The sequence below is a fragment of the Solea senegalensis genome, linkage group LG8 (assembly GCF_019176455.1).
Source record: "Solea senegalensis isolate Sse05_10M linkage group LG8, IFAPA_SoseM_1, whole genome shotgun sequence".
Taxonomy (NCBI): domain Eukaryota; kingdom Metazoa; phylum Chordata; class Actinopteri; order Pleuronectiformes; family Soleidae; genus Solea; species Solea senegalensis.
This window is the reverse complement of record NC_058028.1, coordinates 24744069-24760376: the sequence shown is the minus strand read 5'-3', so window position 1 is coordinate 24760376 and position 16308 is coordinate 24744069. Positions and strand designations below refer to the sequence as shown.

The following is a 16308-nucleotide window of genomic DNA, read 5'->3' as shown; positions in this document are numbered from 1 at the left end:
CACCAAAGACTATGATACATTATTGTTGTTTTTCTAAACTAGCCGAAGTATAAATTGTGTAAAAAGTAAAGTAAAAGTCGCTTAAATTCAGAAAAGTGTTCCTAATGTTTTGAATTATTCAGCAGGTTCACAGTTTGTGTCATTTGTTAATTCAGACTGGAGAGTGGTGATTAAGTGTATTTAAGAGTATTGTTTTTGTTATAAAATGAGCAGGAATAATGTATTTCTATTCTGCTGCCATGTCCTTAAAGTCCATCACTGGTGATCAAGCCCTGAATCCCCGTTGTGAGCAGAGGTCTGCATGCTCGAGGAAGGGTACAATTGCATCTTTAGCTTTAACAGACCGTTGTCACGTTGTGAATCTGTAGTTGAGCTGGTTTGTAGTGGACAGATCCTGGACACTGTGATTATTGGAGCATGTGGAACCGTTGTGTAGTTTCATGTGTCGGTACAGTAATTCATGATAATTTATGATTGTGGTGCCTGAGGTAGTGACATGTTTACTTCGAAAAACATGAAGTAGAATTGAAAAGACCTTAATATATTGTGTCCCCCTTGCCTTTTTTAAACAAGTGCAAACCAAACTATTCAACACTGGCAAGGCTGTTAAATCATGTCTGTTGATATTAGATATTGGTATATACTTTACTGTTGTTATGTATGTATGATGAAAAGAAAGGAAACTAAATATAGAGGATGCCTGAATGAAAAAGAATATCTTACTACGGAGATGAAACAGTATTGTATGAGAATAAGTACAATTTTTACTTATTTTTGTCATTTTAGAACATTTATTGTCAGTTACATTTGAAATTGTATGGTAGTCATGTATCAATCTACCTTTTTTTTTATTACAGGTACAGCTGAACACAGAATGACTCACCAAACTCTCACATGACTGTGTTTTTATTTTCTAGAAAGTAGTTCCTGTTTCATACACACACACAAAAACACTACTCGGACCATTCTGTGTTATTGGTACCTTGTACGTCTCATGCGTCACTTTCAAGTATGAATTAATATGGATTTTGTCAAATCTATTAAAAACAAAGCTGTTACACTGTGTTGTGTGGTCAGTTATTATGTTCTATGAGGTTCCAGTGTTGAGGAGAGAGACGGCAGAAACTGCTGCGGTGACGAATCATTGATTCTGCACTAAACCGGCGGACTGCAGCGGGAAGTATTAACAAAAAAACAAAAAAAAAAGATTTTCTAAAATCAGAGGGGGGAAAAAAAGTGGGAATTACGTGTTTAAAAACAAACAAACAGAAATATCTAAAAAGGTTGTTTCTTGAACACAGGGATTCTTCTAATTGACAGACGATGGATTCTTACAGTTGGTTGACGTTGTCGCCTGGGAAGAGAAACAAAAACAATGTTATTCACCTTTAAATTAACTCACACACTTCCTGACCATTTCATGTCAACAAACTCTATAAATGAGAGACACGACATCTTTATCGCCCCCTAGTGGCTGGTTAAGTCATAGACCTTCTACACGTTAGCAAATGAGATATTAAAAAAAAAATCGAACTTAATGACTGAGATGAATATTAATGTGTTCATGTCGCTGATAAGTTACACTTTAAGTGGTTATTAAAATGCTAAAATAAACAAGGCAACATATCTGTGTACAATGACTTTGGTCACATCTGATAAGTATTGAGTTGTTGAGGTGTTTCAATCAGGCTTTGGTCTCTAGGTCTTTTATCTCCATTGAAGGACAATCTTAACTCTTCAGCAAACCGAGACATTTTGGACAGTGATGCTTCCAACAGTTAGAGGAAGATGCTTTTTCTATTCCAATGACTGTGTCCCAGTGCACAAGTGGCCTCAACCCCATCAGGCACCTTTAGGATGAACTGGAACAGAGATTGTGAACCGGGTCTTCTCATCCAACATCAATGCTCTACACAAATGTCCATGTAAACACTTGTTTAAACCTCTTGGGGAAAGTCTTCTAAGAAGCTGTTATAGCAGCAAAAGGAAGAGCAACTGCATAATAACTGTTTGTGTATTTGAATACGTCGTCACAGTTCCTGCTGGCGTCCAAATACTTTTGTCCATATAGTGTATGTAGTGAGAACATTTGCTAAATTAGCACGGAACAATTGAAATTGGCTTTGTGTTTGCCATTTGCTTCTTCTTCTTTTTTTTTTAATGATTGTTCACTTAAGCCTTGCAGCTAAATGCTAGTTGACTTATATTTTTACATTACATGTTACATTACATGTCATTTAGCGGACGCTTTTATCCAAAGCGACTTACATTAAGTGCATTTATTTGTGAGAAAGTGAACATACTCTGTGCACAGGGGGACGTGTACTCCGTTACTGCTTCATCACCTGCAAATACAAACAAAAACAAACTTCAGAAATGCACAAACGAGACACGTGGGATGAAAGAGAGAGATTTAACAGGATATACAGTGAGTGAATTAATAACGATGAATTTAAATACAGTAGTTTGTGCCACTGGATGGAAAAGTTCCCTCTCTCCACACGCGCTGCACTGGGCTCAGTCTGAGCTTTAGCTTTAGCACCTTTAACACCACTGACGACACGTTTGCACACGTGCACTTTACATTGCAGCACTTCCGCTGTTTGTGCTGTTGGAAAACTTCCAACTGTTTTTGAAAGCTGAGAAGGTGCACATGGACGCCAACGTGTGGTGATTAAAGTCATTTCACTTGCGCTGTTGTAGGAAGACGCAGAATCAGCGTCATCATACTTACATACATTTTTTGGCCTGTTATTGCACGTTGAGACAAAGAGTGAAAAAAAATCTGTTTGTTTCATGTACAACTGCAGTGTTTTTCTTCCTTTTAAATTGTTAATTCACTATTTTAAGATGATTAAATGGAAATAACGGCCAGATATGAAAACTCCCTCACAGTGTATGCAGGACTGCTGCTGCTGCTGCTGCTGACAGCCTCCATCATTCTCCAGCACAGAGACGGTCAACCAAGTAAAAGTGGATTTATAATCAAACGACAAAGTCTGTTTCTTTTTATCCATCCAACGTAAAAACCAGTGGGTTTATCAAAGTACGACAAGTGAAGACGAGGTGAGAGACAGCGTGACGTTCTTACTTGTCTGGTAGTAATCGTAGACTTTGACCACAGCTGGTTTCAGGTTCCTCACGGGCACATCCTCCTCTAACGTCACACTGTAGACCTTCTCCTCATCCTTCTTCAGCTGCAAACACACACAAGTGTCACACAGAGGATAGAAGTACAACCTTACACACACACACACACACACACACACACACACACACACACACAGAGCTTCCTACCCCGTCTAAGTAGATGTTGACGTATCCTTCGTCCACGTCCACACGTTTCACTGAGTGGTAGTTGAGCTTCAGCTGTAACAGCGCAGACTTACGTCAGTATCTATGCTCACGTATGAACACACGCTACATCTTTGTAGAGCACGTTTCATACACACACACACACACACGCGTTTTACATACAAACAAAATAAGATTTTTGATTATAGCAGAGAGTACAGAATAAAACAAAGAGAAAGAAAACAAGGACTGACCAGGTCCAGGGAGCTTTTATCCAGGATGTAGCCAGACAACAGCTTGATGTTGATGATCACCATGTTGGTTTCTTCTCTCCTGCCCTGATACCTTCACACACACACACACACACAGGTTTTTATATCTTAGTGAGGACACCTCATTGACATAATGCATTCTCTAGCCCCTTACCCTAACCTTAACCTAACTTTGAAACACTCGCCTTATAATGTAGTACTTTACGTTGTTTTTGTTGTCCCCATAATGTGACAGTGTCAACAAAATGAGGTCCCCACAACATAAGGAATACCAGGTACACACACACAGTGTGGTATTCATGATTTTGAATATTCAGTCTCTACATTTCTGCTTCTTGTTTTCCGCTGCGCGTGTTGTGTTTAAACACCGTTGGACAGTTTCTGCTGTGCTTCTGTTCGGCCCATTAAATTTTAAACACAGTAGTAATGGATAGTAGATGAACGTACTCATCATGAGCTTTTACTTTAAGTAGCTTTACATTCCAATAAAAAGGAAAGAACTGAGGGAGCTGAAAATGCACAACTGAACTGGACTCTGGAGTCTTTATTTTTATTTTTCCACAGAGGAGGTTATGTTTTTGTGTGTTAGCAGGATTATGCAAAACATGAGTAAACTGATTTCATTGTCACTTGCTGTGAGGGTCGAACAGTTTTCTCTTCTTCTTCTTTTTTTTTTAATGATTTAAAGCTGGAATAGACGTGTTCAAATCTGATCAATAAGCACAGCACGTTTCTGTTTTTCTCTCGCCCACTGTGTCCAAGGTTTGGAAATGCTATGAAAAATGCCAAATACATCTATGATGCAAAGGAAGTGCATTATTTCATATTCAAAATATGACAGAGAATAACTTTCAGGCAGGTGGTCATTATGACACAAGAAGAAAAGTGCATATGTCTATTATGACAATGACTCTTTTTTACTTTTTGAAACTCTTTATTCGTCTAACAATCTGTTTTTTCTCAAACATATATATATATATACACATAAAAACTTATATATGTATATATATACACATATATATGTATATATATATATATACATATAAAAAACTTATATATATAAATATATATAAAACATATATATAAATATGTTTTTGTATGTGTATATATATATATTACACATATATACATATAAAAAACATATATATAAATATATGTGTATATATACACATATATACACATAAAAAACTTATATATGTATATATATATACACACATATATGTATATATACACATATAAAAAACATATATATTATATATATATAATATATATACATATGTATTTATATATAAATAAAAACATATATATAAATATGTTTTTGTATGTGTATATATATTACACATATATGCATATAAAAACATATATATATAAATATGTTTTTGTATGTGTATATATATTACACAAATATACATATAAAAAACTTATATATATATAAAAATGTGTATATATATATATATATATATATATATGTATATATATATGTATATATATATATATATATATATATATATATATATATATATATATATATATACGTATATATATACACATATATACTGTATGTTTTTTAGGTATCTTAGCTCAGGTTCCTCATCCATCACCTCAGAAAAGGTTTTGCAAAAAGCAAAATATTGGAAGCCATAACTCTTTAAAGGTGGTAATGGATTCAGGTTCATATATTTTAAAAAGGGACAATCTGATCCATAAAACATCTTGGACTGTATATTTTATTTTCCCCCCCTAAACAGAATCAGTCAACATTTCTTAGCAAAACATCAAAATCAATAGTCTGCATTTTTTCCCTTCTATTGGATAAAGGAATGGATTACAGTAACACAACAGTTGAGGTTCACAGACTCACATCTCAAGCTACTTCAGTCACAAACTGGGAATAAATGAATCATTTCTTCTGAATGTTAGACAGAGTTTTCTGACTTTCTGACCCTGTAAACTCTGTAAACAGCCTCTTTTGCCTCCATTAGTAAGTGCAGATGTTTGATTTTGTCACTTGTTTGAAATTTGAAACAAATGTATAACGATGGAGCGGCACACCAGTTGTCTGTGCATCATCACTTTAAATAGATATTACAAACATATGTAGAGAGATGCATTTAGGTGAAGATAATCCGATAATCTGGATTTAAGCGTCGGTGCTCTCACTGAAGTGGCTCTAAATTGACGGGTTTACGAAGTAAACTGATAACACACTCATCATCACAGCAACAACAACAACTCACGCACACACACACACACAGACGTACCTGACATTGACCAAGAGGATGAGCTGAGGTCTGCTGATGTTACACTTGGCCATGATGCTACTGGAGACGTTAAAGACAGAAAAGTCTGGAGGAGGCGGGATGTTGTAATGCAGGGAGATCTATGGAGAGACGCAGCATCACAGACACTGTGAACACACGAGGACACTGGAGACGACAACATGTGACCTTTACAATGATGACTTGATGATGTGAGATATCAGGATTAGTTTTACTCTTTCTCTAAAAACAAATAACAGAACAGACTCAGACCTCTGTTGTGTTTACAGAGGTTTTATTATTAGTGATCTGTTACCAACGAGGACCACTGCACCTGTGCCAGCACACAGCTCTGTCCCTGGGCTTTGATCGTGTATTCCCCGGGAATCTCCGTCAGCTTCTCCTCCTGGTACAGCAGCCGGTTACTCTGATCCACCGTGAACTCTTTGTTCAGGCCTCCTAACGACGTCACCGTCACGGTGGTGCTGCCCTCCACGCTGAAGGTGGCAGCTCCGTACTTGGCCAGCGCCTGCAGGGCCACCACCGTGTCCTGAGGAGCAGCAGCAGCAGCAGCAGCAGCAGGGTCATCATGTGTTCACAGTTCATTCAGGGCTAAAGGTTTAACACCTTCACGTGTGTGCGGTCGTGGCCTACTTGTGTGGAAGCGAAGCCGCCGTACGGGTTCTGCTGCTGAGCGAGCCAGCGCACGATGCTGGAGGAGTAATCCAAACCGAAGTCTGGCATGGCCGGACCCGAGAGCAGAGCCAGCAGCACGTACGAGGTCATCTCCACCTCCAGAGAGTCCACACCTTTCTTGGACGCCTCCGCTCTGACCCAGTGACGGGCGCCACCTGCCAGGCACAAGAGTGGAATCATCCATCACTGAGTTACCAACAAATACATCTGTGCACTTTGTATGAAAGTGAAAAGGATTTAAGTGAGAGCAAAGGTTTGGGCAACATTCAGGCTAATATTTTGGTTAATATTCACATGTGAACCCTCTAATCTTTTGCTATAGGTTACTGCAATGTTACCAGTGTCTGTTAAAAAAAAAAAAAATCATAGATCACGTTAAAAATAGCAACAAACATTAGCATTAGTGCATTAATACTATATTTTTTAATTTCTTGGAGTATAGAATTAGTTCAGCCACACAGTCAATCCCCGCTTCAGCCCAGTGTGTGTCAGCATCACATCAGCTGACACCTCTGATGTTCCTCTTCCACACACTGCATATTCAATCACACTCAGCTGCCTTCAACCACTCTTCCTGTTGGTGGTTCCCGGTTTTCCCGTCTTACTCTGCGTGCTGGACTTGCGGTGCAGGTGCGTGATGAGCTTGCTCCTCATCTCCTGGTCTCCAGCCAGCGTGAAGGTGTAGGACAGCAGGGCAGTGGTGTACAGGTTGTCCAGCTGAAGAGCCACGGCTGCTTTCAGACAGCTCAGACACTTCTGGACGACAGGATCCTGTCACAACACGAGCAGAGATGACACTCAAACGAGGAATAATCCATTTCTCTGTGTGCAACAACAGACTTATTTCTCTTTTCAGTAGCACTTTAGATTAGGGGACACATATCCAGCATTAATTAGTTGCTATTAGTAATGTATTGGCTCTTAATTAGTCATTATTAAGTACTTATTCATGTCTTATTCTGCATGGTGTTATTATAAAACCAGTAAGCCATTAACTAAGAGTTAACAGAATTATTGCTTATTAGTAGTAATAAAGGAAGTTGTTGTGTATGAATTATGGACTTCATAAGGTGGTAGTATCACAGGAATAGGAAAAGGAGGCAACTTTAGATTAGTGAACATGTGTAAGTGTTCAACTACTAGTGAATTAAAGATGTCACTTTAGTATGATGAACATATTCTAAGTAACAAAGACTTATTTGGACACTTAAGATGTAAGAACAGAGCATTTTCATTAGGTGTTATTAAGGGAGAATAACTATTCCACCTTATAAAGTAACTTCCTTACTTACTACTTATATGCAATAATTCTGAGGTTATTGAGGGAAAACTCTTAGTTAATGGCTTACTGCTTGTATAATAAGGCCATGCAGAATAAGAACTCAATAATGACTAATTAATATGTTACTAATCTTCATGCGAATAAGTAACTAATTAATGGTGACTATGTGCTCCCTAATCTCAAGTGTTACCATGTGTTCATTCAGTAAAGGACACAGATAATGTGTTTATTTGTGCAAAAGACAAATCAAACACGTGTGTCCGTGTGTGTCAAACTCAAACACATGACGATCTCGATGATGTGTAACAGTAACCAGTGTGTAACACCCTCAACGTAAACATGAACTCAGAAACCAAGCACATGCGTCACCTGTCGCGTCATATTCAAAACCTGTTCATCCAGGATTATCTGTTTACCATGTTTATGCGTCTGAAGACGACTGAGTTTAGAAGCTGCGTTAAGAGATGCTCCATCCACGTTCAATACAAACACTTAGTTCTAGATGTTGTGAACAAACATAGAAATCCTGCATTTTTTACTTTTCACAGACGTCCAGTTCTCCTCAGCTAATCAATCTATTACAAGACACTTATATAGCAATACCTCACAGAATTGTTGTATTGTGATTAGGGCCGTCCATCGATTAAAAAAAAACGAATTCATCACACAATTTTCTGTTATAACAGATGTGTATTTCTATAAAATCATGGAATGAATGTAGAACAACACAAACAGTTTTTAAACTTTAAAGTGCATTAGAGTCAAAAATGCATGATGTGATGAACCATCTGGATTCCTCGGGTTGTCTGGGTCAGGGTTCATTTTTCAGTTTCTATGCTGAACAGATTTGGAACAAACTGGACACAGCCTGATTAGATAAGAATCTTTTTTTTAATCATTATTTCCTAATCTAAGTGTTAATTTATTTATTTTAAAATGCATATTTTCTGTGCACCAACTTACAATTTATTGTGATGCCTTTAACCCTTAAGAGTTCCTTTAAAAAAAATATTATATATTAATATATTTTTCCACTTTAGATGAGTCATTTAAAGCCACTTTGGCCTGAAATATACATATCAAATATTAATGATATTTTTGAAATTTTAACCCTTTAAAGGCCAGTATGTTCACACAAATCTGCTGTTTGTTTTTGGGTTTTTTTATCAAACCCCCCCAAAAACTACAATAATTAAAAAAATACATTTCAAGGAGAATTTGATTATAATTATCATTAGATTATTCAATTATTATTTGATGCATTGTTTTGCAGTATCAAGCCCCCCAAAAAAACAAAACAAAAAAAATATAATTTGATCCTAGCAGCAGAAAATATCAACTTCCCAAAAACTGCTGTAGTATTGGGTTAAAATTTCATAATATTATTAATATTTGACATTCATACTTCAGGCTTTAAAAGATTGACTCGTTTAAAGTGGAAAAAAAACATTATATATAACATTAAAAACAATAAAAAATGGAATGTCAGGAAAGGGTTAATCTTCCCTGTAAAGGACCTTAAAAGGCCTCGCTGTTTAAATGTGTTTTACAAATACAGTTGGAAGTGTTATCTGGCCTTAAGTGACAAATGAACCCGGTCTGACAGGACATTAGCAGAACGTTATGTTCTCTACACATATTTATGTGATGAGCAGCAGAGTATCGTAATAATACACAGGCGGAGGAGACACATCAGCGTTGGCACGATCTAAAAGGAATAATCGTCTTTGAAGATTTTAACGGAATCAATATTTCACACGAGGACAGGAGGGAGACACACGTGTGGAGGGACTGAGAGTGAGGACACTCACCGTGACGTTATCGTCCAGCTCCAGCATGGCAGCAGCGATGTAAGCGGTCAGAGACACGTCATCGCTCACTCCTCCCTGATGGAAAACACACCAGAGAATGATTCACACCGTCACCATCGCAGTCCATCTGTTCTCTAACGTCTGAATCTGAATTCTGTTTTTATATTTTAACTCAACTGATCTTAATGATGACTCAGACTTTGAATGTATGTTTCCTGACATTTATGAGCACCTGCATGATCCTAAAGTCCACTGAACAAAGACTCCACTCTTTCCCTGAGACAATAAACACAGTGATGAAACACATGAATTCTACAAGCATCCATTATCATCAGCTGGTGTATTGGCAGAGAGTCGATATGATCTGCGCAGGCTTGAAGTTGAAGAGCTTATCTTGTATGAATGAGCAGATAAAACGGCGCAGTTGTCAGCCACGATGTCACGCTTCAGTACGTGCGATTGTTGTCTCTAATAAAAAAAAAAAAAATGATGTAATTCTGACACAACAAGAAGAGCGAGAGAGACGAGTGTGTATTCAAAAGAAAGAGACATTTTGTCTTGTGATGTCCAACGGGAAAGTGTCTGAATCGCGCGTTCTCTCGAATGACCACCAGGGGGCTTGTTCAGTGTTTACCAAACCGAGAGAAATAAAGACACTCTCAAATGTCTTCATTCATTTGTTATATGGAGCAAAGACAAATCTGAAAACTTTTTTTTTTAATTATTGAAAAATAAGTACATTAGATAATGCACTTAAAAGTAAATTCAAATGTAAACCTATAATGGGCTCCATACATCCTGCTACACCATGTGACCAGGAGGAGAAACACAAAGGAATAATTGTGCAACTTTTTTTTAAACAATGAAACAGATACTTGTGCAAACCCCTGATATTTATTGTCTTCACACACACAGACACACACACACACACACACACACACACACACACTTCTATCAATGTGTGTGTCTTTCATGTTTTCTGTGAATGTTTGAGCAGGTGCAAGAATATCAGTAACATGTGGGAAACGTTGTCACGCTCATTAACGGCGTCTTTGATCGTCAGCTCAAGCTTGTTTTCATGAGTCTGACCACACAGATGTTTATGCTGCCAGTGTGCATCTGTGCCACTGAGACAGAGACAGACAAGAGAGGGACACAGAGAGACAAGAGAGGGACACAGGAGGGACAGGGAGGGACAAGAGAGGGACACAAGAGGGACACAGAGAGCGCGAGAGACAGGGAGGACAAGGGAGAGAAAGAGAGGGACAGAGAGAGGGACACGGAGGGACACAGAGAGAGGCAGAGAGACACGGAAGGGACAAGGGAGAGAGCGGGAGGGACAAGAGAGGGACGGAGGGACACAGAGAGAGGAGGGACACAGGAGGGGAGAGAGAGACAGAGACAGGGAGAGACAGAGACAAGAGAGGGACAAGAGACAGACACGGGAGGGACACAGAGAGAGACAAGAGACAGACAAGAGAGGGACACAGAGAGAGACAAGAGAGACACGGGAGGGACAAGAGAGAGAAGAGACAGACAAGAGAGGGACAGGGAGTGACAGAGAGAGACACGGGAGGGACAAGAGAGGGACAAGAGAGAAGAGAGAGGGACAGAGGGACACAGAGAGAAGCGCAGAGAGACAGGAGGGACAAGAGAGACAGAGACAGAAGAGACAGACAAGAGAGGGACACAGAGAGAGAATGGACAAAGAGAGAGACAGAGAGACAAGAGAGAGAGAGACAGACAAGAGAGGGAGGAGGGACAAGAGAGAGGCACAGACACTTAGAGAGAGACAGAGAGAGAGACAAAGAGAGAAGAGACAGACAAGACAGGGACAGGGAGACACAGGAGGGAGAGAGAGAGAGAGAGACAAGAGAGAGGACACGGGAGGGACACAGAGAGAGACAGGGAGGGGCCTTGAGAGAGAGACACGGGAGGGACAAGAGAGAGACAAGAGAGAGACAAGAGAGAGTGATTAACAGCTAGTATTGACGAGTTGGAAGGAAAAAAGTGAAAGGAAATCATCTTTATTGTCATTCTACAATCAGACGGAGGTCTGATGAGAGCGGCTGTGACTGAATGTGTGTAACATTCTAACATGAGTTTGGTTCATAGTTGCAGGTGGAGCTCAGACTCACCACTGAAAACCTTTGAGGCTTGAGGTTTGCCAGCTACAGATAATCACAACTTGACCTTAAAGAAAACCTTTGTTCATGACACCGCAATTATTATTGTTTGGGCTATTTCCTCAGCTGCTCGGAGGATCCACAACACAAACCACTCAGACTGATCTGTCATTACCTTCATGCCATTGTGAAGGAGCTTTCCCACAGATTGGATGCAGCCATCGGGTCGCTGGTGTGACGAAAGCCAACGTCTGGCGTCGACAATGTAACGGGCATCCACGAAAATGTAAGGTCTCGCCCCACCGAAGGACTTCATCACGAAAGAGGTCAGCCTAGAAAGCACACGCACACGCACACGCACACGCACACGGCATCAAACACCTAAACATACAACATAGAGTTCCTTTGCACTGGAGCTTTAAAACTTCACCATTTCAACAACATTTTATGACACATAGATCAGCTGGAATGTTGTCTGGAATCTAGAGCTGCAGCTAACAATTATTTTCATAATCTGTCAATTATTTTCTGGATTAACCGATTAATCGTTTGGTCCATAAAATGTCAGAAAACCTTAAAAAATGTTGATCGGTCTTTGTCAAACCTGGAAATGATGATGTTCTCAAATGTCTTGTTTTGTTCACAAACCAAATTGATTCACTTTTAATGATTTCTTTGTTATCCAGAGCAAAGAAATGAAGAAAATACTCACATTTAAGAAGCTTAAACTATCAAAGATCTTGTTTTAATCATGAAAAAAGCTACAAATTGATTAATCGAATGATCAAAATAGTTATGATAAACCACTTATTGCCACAAATAGAAATACAGTTAAAGCTCCGTTCTTTAAAATCACGTTTTTAATGTACTGCATTCGTCATCTCAGTGTAGTGTAGTCTTTGTGTAAACTGAGAAGGAAGCAGTTGTCACTGTTGTCCTAAATGATGTATAATGCATAGCTGATAACACTAATCTGTGAATATCACGACATTATAGAAAAACTGAATACTGGACAAATGATTGTTTTATTTTCTTTACTGACCAGGTGTTTCCAGATGCATCACTCTTGCCAAAGGCGCTGTAGGAACCATCGTCATGTTTGTAGGTGAGCTCTCTCTGATATCCTACAACACACACACACACACACATACACAGTATGGTCACATTTATATAATATTGCTCCTTCACCTATAGAAGCCCTTCAGCATTAATCTGTTCAGGATTAAAAAACTAACAGACGTCATTGAGCTGAATGCAGCTGTGATGATGACACATGTTGGCTGTTAACTGTTATTTAAGGAATATTATCAGCTGAATTATCTGACAATGTAACTGTAATCCATCATCTGACACAGTAATCCGGGTTATCCCGGGTCAAAATCTACGACGTGAGTCAAAGTGCGCCGACCCCTCCCTGTTTCATGACCCCCATCCGTCTCAGTCCAGCCGTGGTTTGACACCAGGTCGGGACGCTGTCTGAACTGGTGTCAGGAATGGACATCAATCATGATACATTCAAACAACACACAGACACACAGACACACACAGACACACACAGTGATAACAATGACCATATATATAAAGATAAAGCCCATATCTCCCATTATCTCTCTGTGGAGTAGAATTCAGTTCATGTCTCCTTCATTGCTTTGATGAGCGCCATCATGAGGGGTTATGAAGTACTGAAGCTGATGGGAAAATCTGGCAAATATTTGAAGTTAAGCCTGTTAATGCTCACCACTCTCCAGGAAGCTTGTGGCTCTGTCCTGAATGGCCTTGGTCAGCTGACCGGTGCTTTTCAGGTAGTTGAGGATGAAGATGTTGGGGGCGAACAGCACCATGTTCTGCTCTCCACAGCCGTACGGCATGGCCAGCAGCTTGTCCAGGTTCTTCATGGCCCGACCCATCAGATCACCTGCAAGAGCCGTGAACACAAAAACGTGACATGCGGGTTAACGTTTTACCTTTGCAAATACTTGCTCAGCAGCACTTCAACACGTCATGTTACTAACCCAGCACAGAGACGGAGGCCCTGGCTGATCCTGCCACAAACATCTCCGGCATCAGTAGAGAGACTTTCTTCTCTGCCGGCCTCTCTGCAACAGAGACACAACACAAGATGGCACCAGAAACAAACAAACAAACAAACAAACAACATATCTACTGTCTAACTGTAGTAATGTCTCCACTTAAAGCTGGTCCCTCTACATGAATGTAGAGAGAAACTTGAATGGGGAACCCCATTTAAAGTGTTGAGACCAAATCCAGTGATCCCTGTTCCAATCAGGTCCACAGACCATGTTCATGACAGGGAATAATGTCTCTAACTGTCAAATATCGAGTTAATAACACAGATAATCATTTCACTGATCATGTCATTACAACATGATCCGCTAAATCAACTGAAACGTATACATGTGGTGTGATAACCATGTAAAGAGTAAACGGCCGTCACTGAGACACGACCAGGACATGAACATGTGTGAGTCACCCAGAGCAAAACAGGTTTAAAGACGCATGAATCATGGGTTTTCAACACGTGGGTCAAGCTGGCCGTTCACCCAGAGGCATTAAGATAAGTGTAGCTGTAGATCAGTGTTTACCTGCGGGGCAGAGGAGAGCGTTGTGACCGACCATCACTGGTGTTCCTTCAGCCTTGAGGTGTGAGAGAGAGAGAGTATAATATATAAATGATAAAGTACTGTGTAAAAGTCTCAGGCCACTATTACACGTGTTGTTTTAACAATGCTATCGTGACCATAAATAACCTCACGTCAATCTCTTCATTAGAATACAAGCAGAAAATACATGAATGCATTATTAAAAAACAGAAAACGATCACAAATGACAAGTATTTGGTGTGACGTGACTCTTCAAAACTGGAGTGAAATCCTAATGGTGCTTTTCCACTACACAGTTCCAGCACGACTGGACTCTCTTTTGCTTTTCCATTAGTGATAGTACCTGGTCTTTTCTTTTTTTATTACCTGCTCTGACAAGGTTCCAAGCGAGCTGAGCGAACAGCTGTCACCCCTCCCGCCCCCTTTCACATGCCCACCACAAAAGTGCATGTGAGTGACAGGAGAAGAGGCCGTGAGAAGACGTCAGCCAACTCATCTATAATAAAATGTGGTTACCTGAACCACAAAGACTTCCTGTGCATAAACACCTCCAAAAGAAAACACAGCTTTTACTGCCTCGGTCTCGATACACTGTGGTCTTGGGCTCGACTTGGTCTCGGTTTAGGTGGTCTTGACTACAACACTAGCCCCTGGGCTCCTGACAACTAAAAAAACATTTTAGTTGTCATTTAAGGAATCCCCCAGGTAAAGGCCTACCACTATGTGCTGTTAGTCAGCAAACACCTGGCTAATTACATATTAGACATATCATATAATTGATGGAGCGCCATGCCTAGACATCAGGGGTGGATAACAGGGCCATATAAAGACATAATCATGAGTGTTACCATGCTACATTATCGATGGGTCCTTTTTAAGATACATCATGACATATCGAGTAGGGATGCACGATATATCGGCATTAATATTGTTATCGGCCGATGTTCGTCATTTGTTAACATATCGGCATCGGTTCAATGAGTAAAACTGCGCCGATTTTAACAACCGATGTTTATACCCGTCTAATTGCTGTTTGTGTATTTGTGTCGGGAAGGGGAGGCCATGCGGCATTTGTTTGGGCACATGACAGCGTGCAAGCGCAGCACAAGGTGTGTGTGTGTGTGTGTTGAGGAGAGAGAATGTCAGTGGTGTGGGCGATTTTTCAGGGTGTCAATTGAAGATACGCAAAAAGCATTATGCAACATTTGCAAAGTCGAGGTAATGCGCGGAGGGTTTCGCGTCAAGTCATTCAATACCACAAATTTGATTATGTCATTTGAAAAACCGCCACCCTGAAGTACACAAACAACGGCAGGAAGCTAACGCTAGTAACATTAGGCGGCAGACAAAAAGAAAGCAGCGCAGCTGGGACTCGACCAAAGGAAGACATTGGCCAGGGCAATAACGATCAAGGTAATGGAAATGATTGCTCTTGACGACCAGCCGAGGGTTCCGACGGTTGATAGCGCATATTGAACCCCGCAACAACCTGCCAAGTCGGCGCTACTTTTCCGATGTTTTGCAATTGAATAAATATCTGGTTGCCATGAATACTGGCAAGTTTGATAAAGTATTTTAACATGTTTTCTTTATTATGGCAGCTCTTAGTAGAGCTTGTCAGGTATTGTTTCTCATATTTGTTGTGTAGTTTTATTGTGAAGGGAAGTGGCGCGGTTGTTGTTGCCGGGAGGAAGGGTTGTTGACTTTATTTACATACCCAGTATAGACGCCCTTATCTAGGTTACAGTAACTTTGGCAGGGTATTATTTTTATTCATGTTCATGTTTGTAATTTATGATCCAAACTTTCTCACAGGAGTTTAGTGAGTTGAGGGAGTTAAACTGTACTTTAATTTAGTTACACACTTGCTACAAGTGGTAAAGGTTTCTAAAAACCTTTACTTGTAGTTGGTTACTTGTGTCTTATGTGACCTTGTTATTTGGAGGTA

The 16308-nt window shown here is 39.8% G+C and overlaps 1 protein-coding gene across 3 annotated transcripts in view; it reads right to left on the bottom strand.

The window, feature by feature from the left end:
• Positions 1-824: 824 nt before the first annotated feature.
• LOC122773357 (alpha-2-macroglobulin) overlaps positions 825-16308 on the bottom strand; it is a 36371-nt gene continuing 20887 nt past the window's right edge. For 2 of the 3 annotated variants that reach the window (XM_044031984.1, XM_044031982.1), the window contains 15 exons: positions 14343-14394; positions 13752-13835; positions 13478-13654; positions 12782-12863; positions 11915-12071; positions 9614-9688; positions 7126-7291; positions 6479-6675; positions 6159-6374; positions 5828-5946; positions 3549-3639; positions 3298-3369; positions 3092-3197; positions 2304-2345; positions 825-1354 (listed from right to left, as the gene is read on the bottom strand). In XM_044031984.1, coding sequence (XP_043887919.1) covers positions 1332-1354; positions 2304-2345; positions 3092-3197; positions 3298-3369; positions 3549-3639; positions 5828-5946; positions 6159-6374; positions 6479-6675; positions 7126-7291; positions 9614-9688; positions 11915-12071; positions 12782-12863; positions 13478-13654; positions 13752-13835; positions 14343-14394 — 1659 coding nt within the window. In that variant the 3' untranslated portion in view covers positions 825-1331. The remainder of the gene's footprint in view (positions 1355-2303; positions 2346-3091; positions 3198-3297; positions 3370-3548; positions 3640-5827; positions 5947-6158; positions 6375-6478; positions 6676-7125; positions 7292-9613; positions 9689-11914; positions 12072-12781; positions 12864-13477; positions 13655-13751; positions 13836-14342; positions 14395-16308) is intronic. The other variant, XR_006360882.1, reaches the window with a different exon arrangement.